At 43.9% G+C, this 23,983-nt stretch overlaps 1 protein-coding gene across 4 annotated transcripts in view; it reads left to right on the top strand.

Annotated features, from left to right (window-relative positions):
- The window catches only part of grip2b (glutamate receptor interacting protein 2b), a 363,734-nt gene that overhangs the window by 115,852 nt on the left and 223,899 nt on the right, over positions 1–23,983 (top strand). For 2 of the 4 annotated variants that reach the window (XM_035389239.1, XM_035389249.1), the window contains exon 1: positions 21,519–21,875. The exons of 1 other annotated variant lie outside the window; for it this stretch is intronic. In XM_035389239.1, coding sequence (XP_035245130.1) covers positions 21,731–21,875 — 145 coding nt within the window. In that variant the 5' untranslated portion in view covers positions 21,519–21,730. Of the gene's footprint in view, positions 1–21,518; positions 21,876–23,983 lie in introns of those variants that run through there. One more of the 4 variants, XM_035389238.1, reaches the window with a different exon arrangement.

Raw genomic sequence — 23,983 nt, 5'->3', positions numbered from 1 at the left:
TAGCCACTCTTGTCCTTGTCACTGTTATGGTTCTGTTCCGCTCTTTCTCACTGCTGTATCCCTGTTATGGTTCTGTTCTGGTCTTTCTGACTGCTGTATCCCTGTTATGGTTCTGTTCCGGTTTTTCTGACTGCTGTATCCCTGTTATGGTTCTGTTCTGGTCTTTCTGACTGCTATATCCCTGTTATGGTTCTGTTCCGGTCTTTCTCACTGCTGTAGACCATGGAGAATCAGCAGCCTGGTAATGCCGCCATTGCAAAGACTGGCTATTTGCATTGTAAGATGCTCAGGATAAAAACCATCTTCTGACTGACAGTAACGCAGATAAAACTTGAAGTTGTAATTCTAGTGTAATTTCTCTTCAGACATTCATGTGATGTGGCACTCAGGTATTTTCTGTTTTTTAAACCAAGCGCTTATTCCATGAATCCATATTTGGAATCTTCCAGAAGAGAGGAGCTTTGATGGAGGTGTATGGCTGCAGCAGACAGGCAGAACAAGCCCTGTGGAGTTATGCGGACCGTCTCGTCTGCTTTTAAACTTGGCTGCGTTTATTGTGAATTCCCAGTGATCCCCTAGCCCTTGCCGACGTGTCTCTTAAGGGTAGCTCCAACGCACTGAGAAGTATTATTATAAGATTTTTATAAGACGTTCCCCCCCGGCGCATCTAATCTATAAACTGTGACATAAGTAAGGCGAGTTTATTTTTCGTATTTCTGTGTTGGTGAATGAAGTGTGCCTTTTTGATGGGATGAAACACTGAAACGCGGCCCCATGTTGCGAGAGACGTGTCTGAATGTGCTGTGAGGCTGGGGAGATGGCCGTGTTTTCATCAAAGGACAGAGAAGAAAGGGCATATATGACTTTAAAGGCCAAGATGGCAAAATTTTAAAAGCCTCGGGTTATGCTGGAGAATGCTGCTGGCTATCAGCCTTTGGAAGATCTGCATGGAATGGCCGATTCCACCTGTAGTACAGCAGATAATGTAATGCGTATGAACAGGGATGCTCAGATGGACCATTAGTACAGTAGATAATGAAATGCATATGGATGAACAAGGCTGCTCAGTTAGTGCAGTAGATAATGAAATGCATATGGATGAACAAGACTGCTCAGATGAACTTGTAGTACAGTAGATAATGAAATGCATATGGATGAACAAGACTGCTCAGATGGACCTGTAGTACAGTAGATAATGAAATGCATGTGGATGAACAAGGCTTCTCAGATGGACCTGTAGTACAGTAGATAATGAAATGCATATGGATGAACAAGGCTGCTCAGTTGGACCTGTAGTACAATAGATAATAAAATGCGTATGGATGAACAAGGCTTCTCAGTTGGACCTGTAGTACAGTAGATAATAAAATGCGTATGGATGAACAAGGCTTCTCAGTTGGACCTGTAGTACAGTAGATAATAAAATGCGTATGGATGAACAAGGCTTCTCAGTTGGACCTGTAGTACAGTAGATAATAAAATGCGTTTGGATGAACAAGGCTGCTCAGATGAATAGGCCGATGTCTCTGCTGAATTGCGTGATGGCTATGGAAGAATGAGAACTATCTAAGGCCAGAATTTCCTCATTTAACTTCTTAATTTTTGACATCCCTTCTTGAAAGAGTGCTGCAGAGTGGGGGGCTCGTCATGAACGGGGCAAACATTGTAACTTAGTTAAACAAGAAATATCTGGAGTTTTAATACTCCGTACCCCTGAAAAACAGAAAGCGAAGCCCATTTTCGAATGTAGAGCGGAACGACACATTACTGACAGGGAGATGGTGAAGTGTTTGGCACTTGATAAGAGGAAATAAATCATTCAGAGGAGACTTCAAACGCTGTTTTATTCCAAGGCGCACGCCAGCTCGCTTGCGTTTTCCCTGTGATGAAAATTTATGGAATTTCCAAATCTCAGATGAAGAGGCCTTTCAAGCTGCTTATGCAGCACCCTGATGGAACCTGATGGAATGTTCTATACACCTTCCGTTATTTGGATCTGCACGAAGTCTGTGGGAGGTTCACAACAAAATTGAACTATCAAGAGAGGCTTGTGTGATTCGCTATCTAGAGAAAGCACGGTACAGCATCAATAAGCCATCAGAGCAAAGTCAGCATAATGCATTAGAGCACTTTAGGCCTCAGGCTTTGTCGGGTGAGATGACTGTTTCAGGGAGCTTTCGGTGGACACCCTTGTAAAGTTTTGGTTGTAATTTCAAATTAAAGGTCATATAGTCTCAGTTTATGTTACTGCCCATTTGCTGCTGATGAATCCCTAATTTGTCCACCACTGTTTTTTTCACATTTGCAGTACCTTCCAGTACACTGCCTGCCAATGCAGTGTATAATCACAAATAATGATGTCACAGGATCTTAGTGGTGGGAGGGGATAACTGCAGTGCAGTCACATGACTCAGAAGGGGAAAAAATGGAAACTTGATGAGGTTTATGTATAATGACGTTTAGAACGTTAGTTTTCCAATATGTCATAGAGATTGGTCAATGACCGTCTGGGTAGGTCCTGGAGAGCCTATTGATTTCTGGAAGACAAGCACTGCCTGAATGCTCATGATGTTGACGGTTCAAGTCCAACCGCACAACCTTTGTTGCATGTCTCTTTCCCCAGTTCCCTGTCTCTCTACATTATCCTGTCCAATAAAGCTGAAAAGCCCATGAAAAAAGAAATCACAATTCCGGTCTGGGAAGGAGACCCTCTCTTCCGCAGAGTCAGTTCTGAGCTGAGAAAATAAAGTACCCTCCAAAAGTATGGGAACAGCTGAGGGAAATGAGTCATTTGTGCTATATGCAGCACTTAAGGCATTTAGATTTTAGATGTAAAGATGAATATGGGACAGAAGTACAGAAATTCAGCATTTATTTCATGGTGTTTACATGTGTACAGGTATGTGTTTTACCATGTTACAGAAAGAGCTGTTTGCGTGTGGACTCCCCCTCAGAGGGGAGAGGGAGATTAGAGGTGAACCATAAATCCTGTCATTTGTGTGTGTTCCTGATTTGTAAGAATTAAGAAACAAGAAAGGGGAACTTCTACAGCATGAGTGATGGCAACCCTCCCAATCGTGAGGGAAAGGGGGGCGGGTGGGAGTCCTGGGGGGGGAGGGGGGGGGGTTCGGAGGGGGACCTATGTGAGGTAGTTATATCTCAGCCTGACATTAGCTGAGCCGAGCTGCAGTTTGAATAGGCGGTAATTCAGCCTGTGGTGGAAGACAGGCAGGCGGACTCTGGTTGTAGCCCGGAGCTCGTTCCTCCAATGGGAGGCCAGGATAGAGAGAAGAGACGCTGTGGAGAGGAGGTCCCTTTTAGGGCGGAATCAGTAAGGGACCAGAGGGTATGGGATGGAGTGGCCTGGCAGGTGTGTAAGCTGGCCACTGGCCAGAGCGGCTTGAGGAAACCACCAGCCATTTTCACTGTTTTACCAGCTACATTACCTTTTACAATACTGTAATCTGATTGGTTACCAGCCAATGTGGCTACTACAGTAGAAACTTGCACCTGCTGCAATCAAAGTTTTACCAGCATTTGGATGGTGGCTGGTCTTAATTTTGTAGCCTGTCGATCAGTGTATGTTTTATTCTGGCAGCCACCAGCAGGCAGTGCAGGGAGAGGAGAGGCCTGCTTTTGGATTATTGTAGATGAGATGAGGGGCAGCATCTGGAGCTTGGAGCCTGAGAGGCCTGATGACTTCTGGAGGGAGACTAGTGAGGAGAGATTTGCTGTAGTCCAGTAGGACTAGAACACAAGGGCCTGAATAATGAGTTAGGCAGCATGGTATAAGGACAGGTTGAGATTTGCCAATGAGATAGAGAACAAATCAGCAGATCTAAGTGACTGTGGTGATATTATCAGTGAAAGACAGCCTGTAATTCAGGTTTACAGCAAGACTTCTGCCAGTCTGGGATTCAGATGCTGTTGTGTTATCAAGGGTGATAGACAGATCCTGGAGGGGTGGGGGGGGGGGGGGGGGGGGAGCTTGTGGGTAAAGTACTGATGTGACATCAGTAATAAAACAGGAGCGGTCCGAGAATGGATCCCTGGGGGACTCTTGATGACAGAGCCCATCCAGCTTACCTGATAGGAGGCGAAAGAGGTCAGAAAGGTTTGAGAATCCCAGTGTATTACTGGAAATTGTCTGAAATACCCAGATCAGTCAAGGTTGGCAATGTTGAACTGTATCACATGATGCAAGGAGATACAGTGGGTGCAGCTTTCACAGATTTGAGTGGTTCTAATACTGCTAGAAGTGCTATCTCTGTTGAGTGGTTGGCTTTGAAGCCAGACTGATTGGGGTCAATGAGGTTGTTCTGGGTTAGATTTGTAATCTGAGTGGATACATCCTGTTAAAGGGTTTTTGAGTGGAACGGGGGGAGGGACAACTGTGGGTATCTTTGAATCGCTGACAAGTCCAGGGTTGATTATGTGGGTGTAGGGGTGTTGCCTGGGCTTGAATTCACTGTCCACTGGAACACAAACCAGTGATGTGTGAGAAGCTGGCTGTGGCAGTGGTGAGCATTATTTTATTTATTAGTTTATTTGACCGGGACAGTACAATAGCACACATCCTTGGACAGGAACAGGACGGTTTGGTCAGAGGTAGAGCACTTTGAAGCAATTTAATACCGCAATTTCTTCTGCATGTAAGGTTGGCAGTCTGCTCTTTAACCTCATATTCATTTCAAATATTCTATATATATGTAGTTGTTTTGGCTCTGTACTCCAGCACATCAGATTTGAAATGAATATGAGGTTAAAGTGAAAACTGCCAGCTTTAATTTAATTTGGTATTTACATCCATATCAGGCAGGAATTGCAGCACTTAGCGCCCCCATTTGACAGGACCTAAAGTAACTGGACAGTTGGCTGCTCAGTTCTTTCTTGGCCAGCTGTGTGTCTTTGCATCATTATTGTATGCACAAGAAAGCTAATGTTAATGTTATGTTAATGATAATGTTATTATCTCTCAAAATGAGGACCAAAGAACTGTCAATGCCAGTAAAGCAGGCAATCAAGAGGCTGAAAAATCTAAATAAATTGATCAAGAACATAGCCCAAACATAGGATGTCAAAATCAGCTGTTTGATACATTGTTAGGAAGCAAAAATGCACCGGTGAGATCAGCGATAGCAAACAACCTGGGAGACCACGGAAGACCGAAGAATGCTTTTAATTATGAAGAGAAACCCCTTTTCAGCTGTCAAACAAATCAAGAACATGCTCCAGCTTGTTGGCATCAGTGTGCCAAAGACTGCCATAAAGAGAAGATTATACCAGCATAACCCCAGAGGGTTAATCAAAAGATGCAAGAACAGAACAGCCTGGTTAGAGTTAGCTAAAAAGTACATTTAATAGAACTGCACGGTGAGACAAGTCTTAACCTGTATTAAAAGTTGGAAAGAGGAAGGTTTGGAGAAAGAAAGGAACTGCTCATGATCCAAAACACCTGCCCATCTGTGCAACATGGTGGAGGGAGTGGTATGGCTTGGGCATGGTATGGCTGCCACTGGAACTGGCTCACTTGTCTTCATTGACAATGTGACTGCTGACTGCAGCAGCAGGATGAATTCTGAAGCGTACTTAAACAACTTACCTGCTCAGATCCAACCAAATGCCTCAAAACTCATTGGATGGTGATTTACCTTGCAGCTGGACAATGACGGCAAACACACTGCTAAAATGTGTTTCACTTGCTGAAGACAATACTGAAGGCAAAACGCCCCAGACACAAACAGGTTCTGCACATTTTATATATTCCGAAGGGTGGTGAGTAGTTTAAACTTTGTGATATTATAATATTATTACATTTTTCCATTTTTAAATCACTAAAGTTTTAAAATCCATTCTTAATAAATTGAGTGGTTTATCGAAATAAAGATGCCAAGCATGGGTTAGCAGCATGACGTTATGAAGTCATGTCGGCTACAGCTACATGCACAAGTCAGCATAAAACATTCAGAACGAGCACACAGCAACAAAGACCAGGGAGAGCCTACTTTCAGCAGAAAACCCAAGGGAGCCTTCCGTTAGAGGGACCCAGCATCTTCTGTGTGTGGTGCGTTAAAGCAGAAACAGCACTGTCTGAAGTTTAAGCGTGGTTACGTAAAGTAAAAGTATCTCAGTGAAAATTAAATGTGAGCTGCCCGTAATAATGGCAGTTTGGAAGTTTTTGACGGCAGTACACACTTCTCTACGTAGCCTGCCTACTGGTAGATGTGCACAGATGATGGAAAGGGAGAAGGGACCTGCAGTGCTATTTCATTATTTATACATAACAGCTTCGTCCTTTTTTATTACAGTTAGATTTCCCCGAGATTAATCCTGTAAACGTCGGGTAAGTGCAGTGCTGACAGAGGGACTTACGGGCTGCCTGTTCCCGGCTAAGTTAATTTAAGGACAGAAAGCCCCTGGAAAGGCTCCCCTGGCCCAGGTCCACAGCATACGTGTGTGTGGGGTAAAGGACCCAGCGGAAACGTGTGAGTGTGTGTGAGTGTGTGCATGTGTGTGTGCGCGTGTGTGTGTGTGTGGGGTAAAGAACCCAGCGGAAACGTGTGAGTGTGTGTGAGTGTGAGTGTGTGCGTGTGTGTGTGCGTGTGTGCGTGTGTGTGTGTGGGGTAAAGGACCCAGCGGAAACATGTGTGTGTGCATTTGTGTGTGTGCGCATGTGTGTGAGTGTGAGTGCGTGTGAGTGTGTGTGTGTCTGAGTGCGTGTGTGTGTGTGTGTGTGTGCGTGTGCATGTGTGTGTGTGTGTGTGGGGTAAGGGACCCAGTGGGAACGTTTGTGTGCAGAGGCAGTGTGCTGTCATATATACAGTATATTACACACGCGTAAGCATGCATGCACATACACAGAATTACATGCACACACTCCACACCCACACACACACACACATATGCGCATACACACACACTCATACGCAGACACACATACACAGAATTACATGCACACACCCCGCACCCACACACACACACATATGCGCATACACACACACTCATACGCAGACACACATACACAGAATTACATGCACACATTCCACACCCACACACATATATGCACATACACACACACTCATACGCAGATACACACATACACACACACAAACATACACTCACACACATGCACACACACCCACACACACACACAAGCCCGCACACACACAAACACACACACACACACAAGCCCGCACACACACACACACACACACACACACAAGCCCGCACACACATACACACACACACTCCAGCTTGATACTACAGGGTCTCTCTCGGGCCGTGACTTTGTCCCCAGCACGTGTTTGACAGCAAGCCAGCGGGCGGCCATCCCCTCCCGCATTCCTTTGCAAAGCCCCCCCCCCCCTGCCCCTTCATGCCCCCCCCCACACCCCACCCCCCTCGCAGGAGAGAAAGAGCAGCGCATTATCTCTGGCCTGCACACATCTGACCTACTTTACTCCGCGCTGTTTGCTCCGTATCTCTTTAAAAAAGATCACACGGGACTCCCCGGGAGAAAAGGGTTCCAGAGCGCGGGCGGGGGGGGGCGGGGGCAAAGCTGGGGGGCAGGGGACACGGGCGGGGAGGTCCTCGTTATGGGGGGTCATGTTCACCATCTGTCAGAGCAGAGTGCAGTTAAGCGTGAGGTCATCACTATGGCACAGTCACACAACACCTTCGCCAGGGATGTGGAGTGATCATGTGACCGTGTGAAATGCTCACTATGTGTGTTTTTGTGCGTGTATGGTTGGGTGCCTCATAGTTATATAACGGTTATATCCTGGAGCGGCCTCACCACTCTTGATATTTGTGCAACCTGACCATCAGGATATGAGGTCATGTCTTATAATCTGCGGCCTTCCTTGGTACTGGTCCCAAATCTTTCGACTCCAAATCGTCTTCTTCGGTTTGTCATGGTCGAGAACATGAAGGGATGTTTAATAATGCCCCATGGATGAAAAGCATGGCAAAATATAAAGCTTTTCAGATCTGGGTTGCAGAAGATCAGCTGTTTGTTTCCTTTTAATTTAACAACAATAACATAACATAACGAACATAATGATGGGAACCGGCCATTCAGCCCAACAATGCTCACCATTTCCCTGACTAAATTAGTGCTCTGATTACCTACAGACTAGATAGCATCCAACACCATATCAAGCATAGTCTTGAAAATCCCCAGAGTTTCTGCCTCTACTACATGACCTGGCAGGCTAATCCACACATTGACTACTCGCTGCGTAATTTTTTTTTTCCTAATGTCTGTATGGAATTTACATTTTGCTCATTTCCATTTGTCCCCTCGTTCTATTAACAGAACTCAACCTAAAGAACCTCTTGTAGTTCATTTTGTTGATCCCCTTTATGAATTTAAAAGCCTCAATCAAATCACCCGAGTTTCCTTTTGCTAAGCTTGAAGAGGTTAAGCATCTTAAGTCTTTCCTCATAGATTTTATCTTTCATACTAGGAATCAGTTTGGTTGCTCTTCTTTAAACCTTTTCCAGAGCCTCTATATATTTCTTGTAGTATCATACCCAGAACTGCACACAATACTCCAAATGTCATCTAACAAATGTATTGTATAAGATAAGTATAACTTCCTTGGAGTTATAGCACAGCTACAGCACAGTGCCTAGAACCTGAAAGGCTTTGATCGACCATTATTCCCAAGCCTTTTTCAAGTTGTACAAAATGAGTATTGTACCTTATTGAACCTGTGCTTTGTAGTTGATCCAATGACCTTGATATGTACATTATTTAATGCTAAATAAATGTAATGTCATGTAAACTAAGCACATTCCAGTTTTGTTCCTCCCATAAATTAGTTCTGCCATATGTTTCTATTTCCCACATGCAGAATTTTACGTTTGGCTATTTGGAATTATATTTGCCAGGTTTCCACCCACTGTATGATTAACATTGCATGATATAAATTTCTGTACATTAACTTACAATTTTTTTGTGTTGTGTCCCATTTTTGCCCCGTCTGTGACTAAATCATGATCGCATTTTCAATGCCTTCATCTATTCAGCCAAAATCAAATAATCTAAAATTAGATTAAATTGGGCTGTGAGACAAGACATTCAGCCGTGAATATCATTATGTCTCAGATTCCAGCTTCCGTTAACCAGACAGAAAACAAATCAGAGCTAAAGCACTTTGCTGGACTTACAGATCTGTACTTCTAATCCTACCTGTGATACTAAATCTAAAAGAGACAAGCTTCATTACCATCCTGAGTCGACCCAGGGCACTCTTAATGCAGTTAAAGTCGCTTTTATTAATTTTGAATGTGCACATTGGAGATTAAAAAAGCAGGAAGAGCCTTAATCAGAGTCTGATCTGAGTAACAAGGTGAGGATCTGTCAGACTCAATAACCTGAAATGGCATCTTGGTGAACAATGTGCTGATGGTGTAAACCTTGCTTGCACATACCGTGAATACAAGTACTTTACCACACAGTACATTAGATGCTGTCTGCCCATTATTAAATGTAACACATTCAAACAAATAAGCACAGTAATGACTGGAGAGAGAGGCTTGCAACCATCGGTACTTAGGACTCTTTCTATTACAATCCCTAAAATAAAATTTCTTTATGCAAATCATACAGGAGCTAGTGACCACATGCACTCCCTGCTCTGTGAATGAGGTTCACCTGCTCCGGCCCTGTTGCTCATATGAATGAATGCTCTTATTTCCCCCGACACTGTAAGTCTCTCTCATTTACAGGCTCTGTGAAAGGCCTTAATGCACAGGAACAGGCAGCAGTAAAGAAGTGCACTTGCCATAGCAGCAGTAATGAAATGCACTTGCCATAGCAGCAGTAATGAAGTGCACTTGCCATAGCAGCAGTAAAGAAGTGCACTTGCCATAGCAGCAGTAAAGAAGTGCACTTGCCATAGCAGCAGTAATGAAGTGCACTTGCCATAGAAGCAGTAATGAAGAGCACTTGCACAATGCAGGTCCACCTTGTGACAGACTGGCCAGACTAACTAACCACGCATATTTCACTATAAACAGAGGAAGCAAAGCCAAGTAAGGATTATTTAGACAGCATATTCTCCCACTGTACATGGAACACACTGCTGACATACTTTGAAGAAATATCCCCCGGTTTAACAATTAGATGTAGAGTATCAAGCTGAATGTCCACTTTTATGTTTTTCGTCCATGCATAATGTTACCTGGCTCATTATAATAATGAAATCAATAAATGATGGAAATTGAGAAGTGAAAATCATATACAGTGTATATATTATATTATAAATCCTTTATAATCACATATTAAATTGACCTGCTTTGTACACTTGAATGCTAGCATCATGAACTAATTATTATAGATATTCAGAAAGCTGACATTTTTTATATAAAAAAATATACTTGGCTTATTGTCATATTGTGGTGCAGGATTTAAAGCAAACTAGGCCAAACTGTAATAGATAAACACACACAGAACCACAATGACTTTCTACAGCAAGCTGAGACACATCTTCAGAAAAAAAGGCCTTCTATTTCATTCAAACCGTGCTCCCCCCCCATTCCCAAAACAAAAATAAACAACAACAAAAAAATCGAGCTACATGAAATTCTGCTTCCTGCTGTAATAATGTTTCTTTTAGTTTCTTCTGTTTCCTTGTCCCACACACCCTCGCATACACAATTCAGGCATTATAATTAATCTTTCTAAAGCCTTTCTTTAAGACAGTCTCTCAATCCCGTATGAAGATCAAAGCTTTTTTTCTGTAGAGGGTCTCCATGTGCAAGCGATGGGCTCGCTGGTAATGCGTGCCCTGAGGCAGTCCCTCTGTGCGTGTTTAAATGATCCTCCCCCCATCCAGCGACTAAATGAAGAGGAGGCGGAAAGCATAATGAGCGTATTCGCCATTTCTAAACCCAACCGTGCATTCTAATTTACACTCTCTTATAAATAGAAAGGTTCAGTCCCCAATTCAATAGTTATGAAAGACTTGTAAAAAATGTAAATCTTGCAACCAATCTTGTAACTCATACCAATACAAAGGAGATTAAAATTGATGTGAATATTGCTGGAATGGTTTAAACCATGGAATGGCTTAATCAGCAATCATTATTATTTCTATCATTTATTAAATTATTAAAATGAATCCTTTTTTCTTTTATCATACACATTTAGTAAATAAATAACTTACACGCATACTTCATGCTGGCATTTCCCCTGTTTGGTACATGTAACAGGTAACTAATGCAGCCGTGTGTTTCTGGTCATTGTATTTCTCTTCACAAATACACTTTGGGCAAGATTGCCAATCACAAGAACAAACTTTCCTGACTGAATTTGTAAAATAGAAGTGCAACACTTGTGTTCACTTGTAAGTGAAGGACAAATTTTGATTGAATGAAGCTGTTTGATATTTTGTGAAAGTAGCTTTTGTGAATGCGTTAAAATGTTGGTTAGGTGGGTGTTGTAAAATTCCAAGAATATTATTTCATTTATTTTGCAAAAAAATGAGATTGAAAGTTTTATCCAACAGCTGTATAAACTGACAGTTGCTAGATTAGTATGAGTGGTATCTTGGAGACAGACTAATTCATGAATTGATCGGAATGTTCCAAAGGTAAATTGACAATTGTGGTCCCATTTAAGCTGAGGTGTGCTGGTTAATCGGGGGTCTTTTTAAACTCAGGTGTGCTGGTTAATTGGGGGCCTTTTTAAACTCATGTGTGCTGGTTAATTGGGGGCCTTTTTAAACTCAGGTGTGCTGGTTAATTGCGGACCTTTTTAAACTCAGGTGTGCTGGTTAATTGGGGGTCTATTTAAACTCAGGTGTGCTGGTTAATTGGGAGTCTATTTAAACTCATGTGTGCTGGTTAATTGGGGGCCTTTTTAAACTCAGGTGTGCTGGTTAATTGGGGACCTTTTTAAACTCGGGTGTGCTGGTTAATTGGGGGTCTATTTAAACTCAGCTGTGCTGGTTAATTGGGGGTCTATTTAAACTCAGGTGTGCTGGTTAATTGGGGGTCTATTTAAACTCGGGTGTGCAGGTTAATTGGGGGTCTATTTAAACTCGGGTGTGCAGGTTAATTGGGGGTCTATTTAAACTCAGGTGTGCTGGTTAATTTGGGGTCTATTTAAACTCAGGTGTGCTGGTTAATTTGGGGTCTATTTAAACTCAGGTGTGCTGGTTAATTTGCTGGTTAGTTTTTTTTCTGGCATGTAGCAACAAGGCCTGGGGAAAGTGTGTGATGTGGCAGAAGGTTTGTCCATTCATATTATTTATCACCCAAACAAGTTCATAGCCATATGTAGAATAAGACCTCAAGCCTTTATTTTAATGAACTGTGCTTTTTGGATGGTCAGCTATGAGCATGTGCAGTGTTTGGCAGTCATGGCTGTATGTATGTATATGTGTATGTGTGTATAAATGCCGGAGGCCTGGCCAGGACCGCCTGTATGGGCCGTGGCAGAGTCTCTCAGCACATAGAATTCTGCCGTATGAAAATGATCCCACTTCCCAACAGCTCCCACTTAAGTGATGGAAAACACTGTCTCACATTCCAGACCTGGCTCCCAGGTATATCCCATGTATGGTCTGCTGGGTTCAGATGGGGTGTCTGGCAAAGCCGTGGTGTACTGATAATGTGGGTGGTGTGCTGCCATCTTTAAATACTCTACGGTCTGCAGGAAAGAAAGGCTTTGATGTTGGGTGAAGATGATCACTCGGTCACTTTGAGTAATGGTCGGTTGGTGACCTTTCTGTCTAAGGCAGGAGGGTCCAGTCTTACCCGTGACAGGCCGGTGTGGGTGCACATTTCTGTTTTAGCCCAGCACTATGACGCCTGTTTCAAATAATTAACTAAATCATGGACTAATTAACTTCAATCAAGACCTTTATGAGTAGAATCAGGTGTTTTAACCTGCACCCACACTGGCCCTTTTCGGATAAGACTGGGCACCCCTGGTCTAAGGGTGAAAGTGCACTCCATCCATGGCAGGAAAAATGCAGCTTACACAGAACTCCTCACTGCCAGAACACTGTGCCCCCCCCCCCCTCCCCGAGGTATACTGCAGTCTAACTGGGGCAAGTATTATTGGCAGTTGTTTTATTTGTGTTAAAAAAAAAAAAAACAAGAAATTAATTTCCATTTCCAAGCAAATACAAATATAATCATACTTCCGTTGCATTTGAGAACTCTCTGACACACACTTAAAATAGTGAAATGTAACTGTACCTTGGTCTGAATGAAGGGCATGTAAATTCTAGTGTTGGTTTAATGGCAGTACGAAGGCCAATGGAATCTGGGTCCTGTAGTACAGTGTGTAGCCTGTTGGGTATAAAGTAGTCACTTGTTCATGATCCCCTTGCATGGGCAGTGAGCACTCCCAATCAGAGAATTTGGAAAAAGGAACAAAATAACCAAGGACAGTATTGTAGTAGATTGCCCAGACATCTGAAAGGCACTTTGAACATTTGCTCAATAAGGCAACATGCCACTGGTGGCTGGCGATTGAAGATTTACAGCCTTGAAATTGTTGGCACAGTGCATGACATCAAGATATGTCACCTGTAGCCTACTGTTCTGACAGCTGTCACTCAGAGGGGGATGATTGACAGGGTGAATAAGTCTGCAAAAAGCAATAGATGCACCAGGTGAACCGAACCTCAGAAAGCACTCCTCACAGGTGGCGGAGCTCGTTACTGCATTAAATCTCTGAGATATTTAAATTGAGTACGGTGATACTTCCATCATAGATTCCAATGTGATTGTTATCAATTCTACAGAGAAAAAAATCCCATTCAAAGCATAAATGAATGGGGTGTGGCATAAATTAATGGGGCGAAACTTGCTCAATCTACTCCAATGTGTAGCACCCACCTGGGTGATGCATGGCAGCCATTTTGTGCCAGGACTCTCACCACACATCAGAGGGAGAGAAGTGGAGAGGGAAGGTTACCAGGTTGGGAATTTAGCCACCGGGGAACCCCAAACTCATTGCAATGAATGTCATAGGATCTTTAATGACCACAGTGAGTCAGGACCTTGGTTTAGCGTCTCCTACAGCAAAGTGTCCCCATCACTGCACTGGGGAATTGGGGATTATTTGACCACAGGGAAGATCACCACCCTACTGGCCCACCAACACCAATTCCAGCAGCAACTTAAGCCGCGTTTCCACCGCAGGAACTATACCCCGGAACTAGGAACCTTTTGAGGAACTCAGTGCGTTTCCACCGCAGGAACTAGGGTCTAAATTTAGTTCTGGGGGCTTTGTTTTACCCCCCAAAAGGTTCCTGCTCGGGGGGTAGTACTTTCCGAAAGTACAGGAACCTTTTGGGTGGAGCTTGCAGCGCGGAACATTTCTGATTGGTCGAGTACTCACGGGATTTTTTTGTGTCTATTTTCAGGCGCCATGTTTGAAAATATGCAGGCGCAAACCAATTTATTTTCATAATAACTTCAAATCAAACTTGTATGTTATGCGGCGCAGTAGCCTACTTTTGGTTATAGCCTGCCAACGTCTTGGAATTATAACGTGTGCTCTTCTGTTATTTTCTTGCTTTAGTATTCGTTTTATAAAATGCAAAGCATTCGTGCTGGGACAGCATATTACGTACTAAAAAACATTCAAACGGATTAATTCGGTTGCGGAATATTTTCTTCTGGATTTTCTTAGCCCGTTGTAATTGACTCAAAACGTTTGATACAGTTATGTGAGGCATGCGGTAGTTCTGCGTAATTCACATTGGTGATACAATAAAAGCAAACTGGAAATCACCTTCCGCACTTTTTGTCAGGGTAAAATAACAGGTTAATTCTAGTAATCGTACCTTTAGCTTTTTCAGACTGCCGTAATTTTACTCTGCCATTCTTCAATTCCACAAAAAGACCAAGAAGACTATGGACTAATTTATGGTGCATGGTTCGCATCTGGAGGGCACACTTCGCTGCTCGGCTAGCAGTAACTTCGAAGGAAAACAAACGGTGGCTGTACCACTACTAATTTAATTTTTCACGCAAGTCCGAGTTTTCGTTCTATTCTTGTCATTTTGCGATTAGCCTATATGGAATTGACGATGAGAAAGTAATTAAACAGCAAATTGTTTACAACGTGTGCATGTTTTCTGCTGTTGTTGCCAGTTAGCCTATATTGGAAATGTGAATGCATTCTGTCGCTTCGGATGTCAAGACATGAAAGCGAATGTTCGCATAAAAACATAATGAATGTGTTTGAGAGGATATATAAAACAGTTACAATCTGACTATTGGTCTGTTATATCCTATTTGTTGCATAACGGTCCAAGTTCAACTACCAACGACAGTTTTGCTTGACAGCGGTAAAATATGCCCAAACGGCTGCAGAAGAATATTTCAATTCCATGTGATTAAATCGATAAAAATCTATAAATACAAAAGTAACCATATATAGTCATTGTTGGTAACCCGTTGTATATAAGTGGAATAAACCCCTCCGGGCTGTCCCGGTTATTAGAAAATAATGTAGGCTACTTCGGTGGTAGTATGGGGTTACAGAAGAAATCATATGACAGATGGACCGACGACAACGTCGCTTTTTCATACGTCAGTGGGCTAATTTGCCTAATCTTCGCGGGACTTTAGACCCCGGTGGAAACGCAAACAACCATTGGCTGAAGGAACCTTTTAGTTCCTGGTAAAGTAGTTCCTGGGACTGAAAGTTCCGGGTAATTTTGGTGGAAACGCGGCTCTAGTTTTCCCAGGTTTCTCATCCAGGTACTAATCAAGCCCACAGTAACAGCCTCACACGCTAGCTGCATTTGCCCCTTATGCTGCACTGCATGCTGGGCCGTCCTTGTGATTGCTAATGGAGTGTGCTGGAAAAGATAGTTTTACCCACCATGTGTGTGTGTGTGTGTGTGCGTGTGTATATGTGTGTGTGTGTGTGTGTGTGTGTGTGTATGCGTGTGTATATGTGTGTGTATGTATGTGTGTGTGTGTGTACGTGTGTGTGTGTGTGTGTGTGTTTGTGTACATGTGCATGTGTGTGTGTGTGTGTATATGTGTGTGTGTTTGTGTGTGTGTGCGTGTGTGTATGTGTACATGTGTGTGCGCGTATGTGTGTGCGCGTATGTGTGCGTGCGTGTGTGTATGTGTACATGTGTACATCCCTTATGAACTGAGGTAGGGGAAATGGCAGGATGAGGACTCACAGAATGAGCGAGGAGAGCTCCTGATAGCAGCCCACACATTTATCCACTTCCCTGGCCTTAATTCCTCCTGCTACCCACAATGCTTTGCCAGTCATCGCCTCCCAGCAGCAGAACAGAGTGATGCAGGAGCATTTATTGCTTTTGATGCTGCTGTCTGCATGACTGAAATGGCCATGACCCAGAAAAGCCCAGCCTACTCCCTTAGACCTGATATTCCTTTCCTACCAGAGGGGTACTGTGGGTTTCTGACACATCCACTTTTGCCTCTTCCTGCATGATAGAATTTTAAATTAAGCCACTTGATTACATACTTTTCAGATCGTGGTCAGTTCTCTAAATTGTCTTTAGCTGCACTTAATTAACGAAAGGAAATAAAGCAGTCATGAAATGTGTTTCTCCACAAAGTGACTCCCTGTACCATGGATGCTCCTTGGTGTATCCGCTTTACTGAACTGTAAACGATACGGGCGAGGGATAAGGGGGCATACATGTCTTTACATGCCTTTTTCATGATTGCTACATGTATAATTGCTCATGAGAAGTTTCAGAAACTGATTAATGCTAATGCCAGATTTAGAGGAAGGGCTCGGAGAACGCTTTGTCCCGCTGTTGCTTTTGTCGAAGTGTGTGGGTGGGATTACGCCCTTTCCCCAACAACGAGGCAGAGAACGGGGTCTGGTTAAGCGGCAATTCCTCAAGAGGAGGGAATTTCTCCAAAACGGATTACAAGGGATTTAACATCCAGTATCCTGGCAACTGTAAGATGCAAGAAGGTGTTTGCTTATTATCATAGTCATCTTATTGCGAGTGGAAAATCATCTTTGAGGGTCCGCTGAGATGCTGTCGTGTAGTTCGTCGCTGTGTATGTTTAATCATGAAGTGAAATAGCTTGGTGGAGTGAAGGTTCTTCCGCTAACTGCAACCCTGATTAAAAAATGATTTAGCCTGCCGTCACCATCCATGCAGCTAGCAAATTCAGCTAGGTGCTCCACTCTTAAAGAGAGGTGTTATGGTAAAGCTTAGCAACGCACTTATTTTTATCTGCGTGGTTCTTATCAGTATTTGATGAGTTCTGACATAAAACTTCTTCATCCATTTCTCATCTGACTTTGGTCTCATAATGTTGTTAAAAACGTAAACATCTATATTTGTGCAGTATACTTGTGTGTAAGGACGGAGTGTGGCACAGTGGGTAAGGAACTGCGCTTGTAACCGAAAGGTCGTAGGTTCGATTCCCGGGTAAGGACACTGCCGTTGTACCCTTGAGCAAGGTACTTAACCTGCATTGCTTCAGTATATATCCAGCTGTATAAATGGATACAATGTAAAATGCTATGTAAAAAGTTGTGTAAGTCGCTCTGGATAAGAGCGTCTGCTAAATGCCTGTAATGTAAATGTAATGTAAATGTGTGTTTCATCGAAGGGAGTACTTTTATATGAATGGAATGAAAACCATACTGTTCTTTCTGACTGGAGAAAATTGTGCTTCCACAGTGTCTGAAACTCCTGGGTACAGTGTCTAAGCTGAAGGACGGACCCATAGATGGGAAACATTTCCAAATGCCTTTTGCTGACTAAGCACCACCAGCAATGCACGTTAAACGATTAAGGCTTACACTTACATTCTTCAGGACATTAATTTTCAAATTTGGTGTGTTTGGCATTTACTGGTCACTTACTGTAATGGCCCTGGCAAGCTATATATGCACAAATATGTTCCCTACGTTTGACAAGCTTGGACTATTAAAAATAATAATCCAACCAGTAATATAAAGTGTATGCTGTAAGGACTCACAGGGGAAGGTTTTTTGCTACTGATAGATAAGGCTGGAGCCATGCTAAACTAGATGGGGAACCAGATATTGCACTGCAGAGAATTAGCCAAATAAACTGAATTTAATTTAAGTACAGTATATACTTCTGTTTAGTACATCTTAATGTGATCCTAACAGGCAAATTACTTTATAGAAAAGCAAAGAGAAAAATGAAGACTGAAGACTGACTTAAAATTTCCAAATTGTAAGCATGTACCCCATAGGGAAGACACACACTTTGACCAAATCCTGTGCTGTCACAGGATATATAGACCCTTACATGTCCATCCATCCATCCATCATTATTCCTGGCCATGAGGGGGCTGGAGCCTATCCCAGCATGCATTGGGCGAGAGGCAAGAATACACCCTGGACACCATATACTCACACACTCATACCTACAGGAAGTTTAGACTCTCTAATTAGCCTTCCTGCATGTCTTTGGACTGTGGGAGGAAACCGGAGTACCCGGAGGAAACCCCTGCAGACACAGCATGCGTACTCCATGAACTCCACACATGCCTGGCCAAACCCGGGACCTTCTTGCTGTGAGGCGACGGCTGCACCACCAAACCACCCGACATCATACATGTTTCATATTTAATCAGCGTAATTAAGGTAATCGCCCCAACTGTGGAAATCCAAAAGACATGTTGATGGGGAACCAAAGAGTTTCGGGCTTGTTGCACATTTTCCTTTTTTGCAATAAATGAAATGGCACATATTAGATGAGGGAATATGTGCACACCTACAGAAATGACAGCCATTAACTTCAGTTGAATGCTGAACTCTGTTACTGTGACAGCTTTAAATTTCTCCTATGGAAAAATCCAATTAAAGTGTTAGTCCCAAAGAGCTCGTCAGAAAAAACAATTCCTGCACTCTGGAAGATGCAGGATAATACATATATTGCTCTCATAAAATTCTGCTTAATCCAGAGCATGTATGATAACATTCAAAGACTTAAGAAAAAACCTGTGACAGAGCTTGATGATGCTCCTGCCCAAGTAGTTTAAAATACTAGCTCTCATTTCAGTTCACTCTTGTGAAACTCTCGATTAATATGCATTCAACGCTATGAAAGAGGCATTTTTTTTCTCCCATGAAAATATCTATCTGACTGGTTGTACTGAAGCTAAGCAAGACTGGGCTTCCTTATATTGAAGCTAAGCATGGCTAGGCTTGGTTAGTGCTGAAACTGAGCAGAGCTGGGCTTGGTTAGTACTGAGACTAAGCAGGGCTAGACTTGGTTAATACTGAAACTTAGCAGGGCTGGGCTTGGTTAGTACTGAAACTGTACTGGGCTAGGCTTGGTTATACTGAAGCTAAGCAGGGCTGGGCTTGGTTACATTGAAGCTAAGCATGGCTGGGCTTGGTTAGCACTGAAGCTGTGCAGGGCTTGGCTTAGTTAGTGCTGAAGCTAAGCAGGACTGGGCTTGGTTAGTACTGAAACTGAGCAGTGCTGGGCTTGGTTAGTACTGAAACCAAGCAGGGCTGAGCTTGGTTAGTACTGAAACCAAGCAGGGCTGGGCTTGGTTAGTACTGAAGCTAAGCAGGGCTGGGCTTGGTTAGTACTGAAACCAAGCAGGGCTGGGCTTGGTTTGTACTGAAGCTAAGCAGGGCTGGGCTTGGTTAGTTCTGAAGCTGAACAGGGCTGAGCTTGATTAGTGCTGAAGCTGAGCAGAATTGTTATTGGTTTGTGCTGAAGCTAAGCAGGGCTGGGCTTGGTTAGTGCTGAAACTAAGCGCGGATAGGCTTGGTTTTACTGAAGCTAAGCAGGGCTGGGCTTGGTTAGTTCTGAAGCTGAACAGGGCTGAGCTTGATTAGTGCTGAAGCTGAGCAGAATTGTTATTGGTTTGTGCTGAAGCTAAGCAGGGCTGGGCTTGGTTATACTGAAGCTGAACAGGGCTGGGTTGGGTTAGTACTAAAGCTAAGCAGGGCTGGGCTTGGTTAGTACTGAAGCTAAGCAGGGCTGGGCTTGGTTAGTACTGAAGCTAAGCAGGGCTGGGCTTGGTTAGTACTAAAGCTAAGCAGGACTGGGCTTGGGTTTACTGAACCTAAGCAGGGCTGGGCTTGGTTATACTAAAGCTAAGCAGGGCTGGGCTTGGTTTTACTGAAGCTAAGCAGCGTTGGTCTTCCTGCTGAAGCTAAGCAGGGCTGGGCTTGGTTATACTGAAGCTAAGCAGCGTTGGTGTTCATGCTGAAGCTAAGCAGGGCTGGGCTTTGTTATATTGAAGTTATCAGGGCTGGGCTTGGTTAGTACTTGGATGGGATTTGATGTTAAAATATATTTGTAAGAGGTGTTGGTGGGCACTCTTTACTTTTGATCAGATAAATTCCAGTGCTACAGCACAATGAGGTGTGCTGTGTTTTGGAAAGTTCCATGCTTTAGATGCCATGTAAGCCCTAGGTCTTACCTCACTGTGGCCCACTGAGTAATCCTATGACATTACTGAAAAGGGTGCCGATCTTCCCAGTACATCTTATTGCCATCCCTTCCCACTCACATTTCCCAGGTCCATCCATCCATCCATCGATTATCTATACTCCCTTATTCCTGGTCAGGGTCACAGGAGGTGCTGAAGCCTATCCCAGCATGCATTGGACGAGAGGCAGGAATACACCTTGGACAGTTTGCCAGTCCATCACAGGGCATTCACTCACACACTCATACCTGTGGGCAAATTAGACTCAAATTAACCCACCCTGCTTATCTTTGGACTGTGGGAGGAAAACCATGCAGACACGGGGAGAACATGCACACTCCACACACAAAGGCCCCGGCCAGGATGCCACTGCGAGGCGACAGTGCTGCCCACTGCACCACCATGCCCACAGACATTCCCCAGATCACCACTGTAAATGAGAACTGAACGGAGCTGTCGAAACGAAGGTAGTCAGAAGTATAACTAGTTTGCTTGGTCCCCATGTCCGTATTCACAAAAATCCCACCTCACTCTCTGCTTAAACATAACTTAATTTATCCCTGACTACCTCTTTGGAAAATTTCTCCAAACTGCTTTTGTGAAATGAGAACATAGCTGATGTCCTGTTTCAGCAGCCTCTGTTAAAAAACAAAAAAAAAAAAAAAAAAGTGAATGAAGATTACCGATTTTCTTAATTAGAAATAGTCGATGAATGCTAATATTGTTTGTACACTGACAAAGGTGTTTTATAGCCTATACATCAAAAACATTGTAGATGTTATCTACTTCCCTGTCGCCTGAAGTTGAAAATAATATTTTTGTTATATTGTCTGAGACCACTTCATGTATATTTTATTGCTTCTATTGAAGTACTGTATTTTTGCACTTTCACATTATCACATATTTTCCCATAAAGGGGTTCAATTAAAAATTTTGGCAACACAGAAAGTACAAATTACCACTGCCTCATTAGTGGGATATGAAACTGATTGAGCAGAAGCAGGAGCGATATACAAAAAGAGCGAGGGGGGGGGGAGAGAAAGAGAGAGGGGAGAGAGAGGGAGAGGGGGAGGTAGAGAGCGATAGACTGATTGCGCGCCTTTGGCGGCGGCAGGTTAGGGTTTCGCTGAGAGATGACGGTATGGATTCCCTCCATCTCTGAGCTTGCCGTCGAGAGAACGAGAGCGAGAAGCAGAGCGACGTCCCTGTTTCAGCCTTGCCTGCTAGCGTGCCGCGCAGGAGACAGCACGGTCGGAAGGGAGGGCGTTCAGATCAGAGGAGGTATCTGTGCAGGTTGGAGGAGGCAGGTGGACCCAGGATGGATAAGGTAAATCGGGTGTTAAAGATCGTGAGGAGGATGTCCCCCCGGAAGAGGGAGCGGGCCCCCGCGGCGGACCCGTGGGAGGCGGGGAGCCCGGGGACGTGTGACGACGGCTTGTGCTCCCTCAGTCGCTGCATCTGCGGTAAGAGAAGCCAAGACAAACTTTACGCTCCCGCTCCACTCCAAAGAGGCTCGCCGAGTCCCTCCTACCGGTCCCTTTAGCGCTAACGTGCTAGTTTCTGATCTGTCGGATCCAGCACACGCTGTGTGGTACCGGTGTCAATGTCAATGACATTTTTACATTTTTTTATTTCTAAGCTCTGAAATAAATTACTCTAGTCGCATGCTCTTAAAATGCAGGGCAGATATTTTGTTACAGCTGTGGTCGCTTATGATGAATTAGCATGTCTGAATTTGCAAAAATTGCAGCACTTAGAAGAACATCCCGTAAAGTGTCTTCTACCTCAGACTGAATGGTGAGATAGAAGCATTGTTTTAAATGGCATGGCAGCAGTGCATTTTGTGGTAAAATAGCTTTTACAGCATCATGGAGCTGACAAACTTTTCCACTTTACCCTCCCGGTGCGTGTGCAAATCTTCCTCATTTTGTCTGGGAAAGAGCCAGCATGTGTGCCATCGCTGCGTCCCTGCTTCTCACCAGGCCATTACAAACCCCTCCAGGGATTACGGATCCAAGCTACTTACACAGCTCCCTGACATCAGCTTTCACACGAGCCAGTATAAGTGGTCCTGTTTTGTTCTTAGCGGGTGTTTGTGGAGCTGTTCCCCGCTGCTGTTTCAGGCTTCGATCTTACCGAAAAGTTTTGAGCATTAGTCTCTGCCTGCAAGCCCGTGTCCTTTACTTTGAGAACTGAGGCTGTGAAAGTTCAGTGGCTGAAGAGTGGTTTCCCTTTACTGTAAATTACGGGAGACAAAATGCAAAACTGCCATGTGATGCAAACACACGGATTACGAGACAAAATGGCAACTATGAGTTGCACTCACATTTCAGGAGGGTGGTTTTCGTGTTTAGAGCATACTGCTTGTGCTGTTATCAGAAGCAGACTTATCAAATTACATAGTTGTATGTATGCAATTGTATAATTTGATGAGTTATATGCATTATGTGTAGTTCCTCTATAGCGAGAGACACAGACAGAAAGCCGGAAAGCAAATTCCTTGCAAATGGAACATGCTGGTTGTCTGTAGCTGCACAAGACCAAGATGCTGGGTAGAACCCTTGTTACCCATGATGATAGTGTCGGGGAAGTACAGTGTTGGGGAGTGTAAGGTTGGGTGAGGACAGTGTTGTGTGAAAACAGTAGAATTGGGAAAGGGCAGTATTGTGTGAGGTCAGTGTTGGGTGAGTATGGTGTTGGGGTGGGTATGGTTGTGTGAAGACAATGTTGAGTGAGGACAGTGTTGTGTAGGGATAGTGTTGGGTGAGGGCAGTGTTGCGTGAGGATAGTGTTGGGTGAGGACAGTGCTGTGTGAGGATAGTGTAGGGTGAGGACAGTGTTGGGTGTGGGTATTGTTGGGTGAGTACAGTGCTGTGTGAGGATAGTGTTGGGTGAGGACAGTGTTGGGGAAGTAGGGTTGGGTGAGGACAGTGCTATGTGAGGATAGTGTTGGCTGAGGGCAGTGTTGGGTGAGGATATTGTTGGGTAGGTAGTGTTGGGTGAGGACATTATTGTGTAGGGATAGTGTTGGGTGAGTACAGAGTTAGGCAGGGATAGTGTTGGGTGAAGACTGTGCTGTGTGCAAATAGTGTTGGGTGAGGACAGTGTTGGGTGTGGGTAGTGTTGGGTGAGGACAGTGATGAGTAGGGATCATGTTGGTTGAGGACAGTGTTAGGGGAAGTTAAGGTTGGGTGAGGACGGTGCTATGTGAGAATATTGTTGGCTGAGGGCATGGTTGGGATAGGTAGTGTTGGGTGAGGACAGTATTGGGTAGGGATAGTGTTGGGTGAGGACAGTGCTGTGTGAGGATAGTGTTGTGTGAGGGTAGTGTTGGGTGAGGACAATGTTAAGTAGGGATCATGTTAGTCGAGGACAGTGTTAGAGGAAGGTAAGTTTGGGTGAGGACAGTGCTATGTGAGGATAGTGTTGGCTGAGGGCAGTGTTGGGGGTAGGTAGTGTTGGGTGAGGACAGTATTGGGTAGGGATAGTGTTGGGTGAGAACAGTGCTGTGTGAGAATAGTGTTGGGTGAGGAAAGTGTTGGGTGTGGGTAGTGTTGGGTGAAGACAGTGT

Source organism: Anguilla anguilla, chromosome 13, assembly GCF_013347855.1.
Source record: "Anguilla anguilla isolate fAngAng1 chromosome 13, fAngAng1.pri, whole genome shotgun sequence".
Classification (NCBI taxonomy): domain Eukaryota; kingdom Metazoa; phylum Chordata; class Actinopteri; order Anguilliformes; family Anguillidae; genus Anguilla; species Anguilla anguilla.
This window is presented reverse-complemented; position numbering and strand designations above follow the sequence as displayed.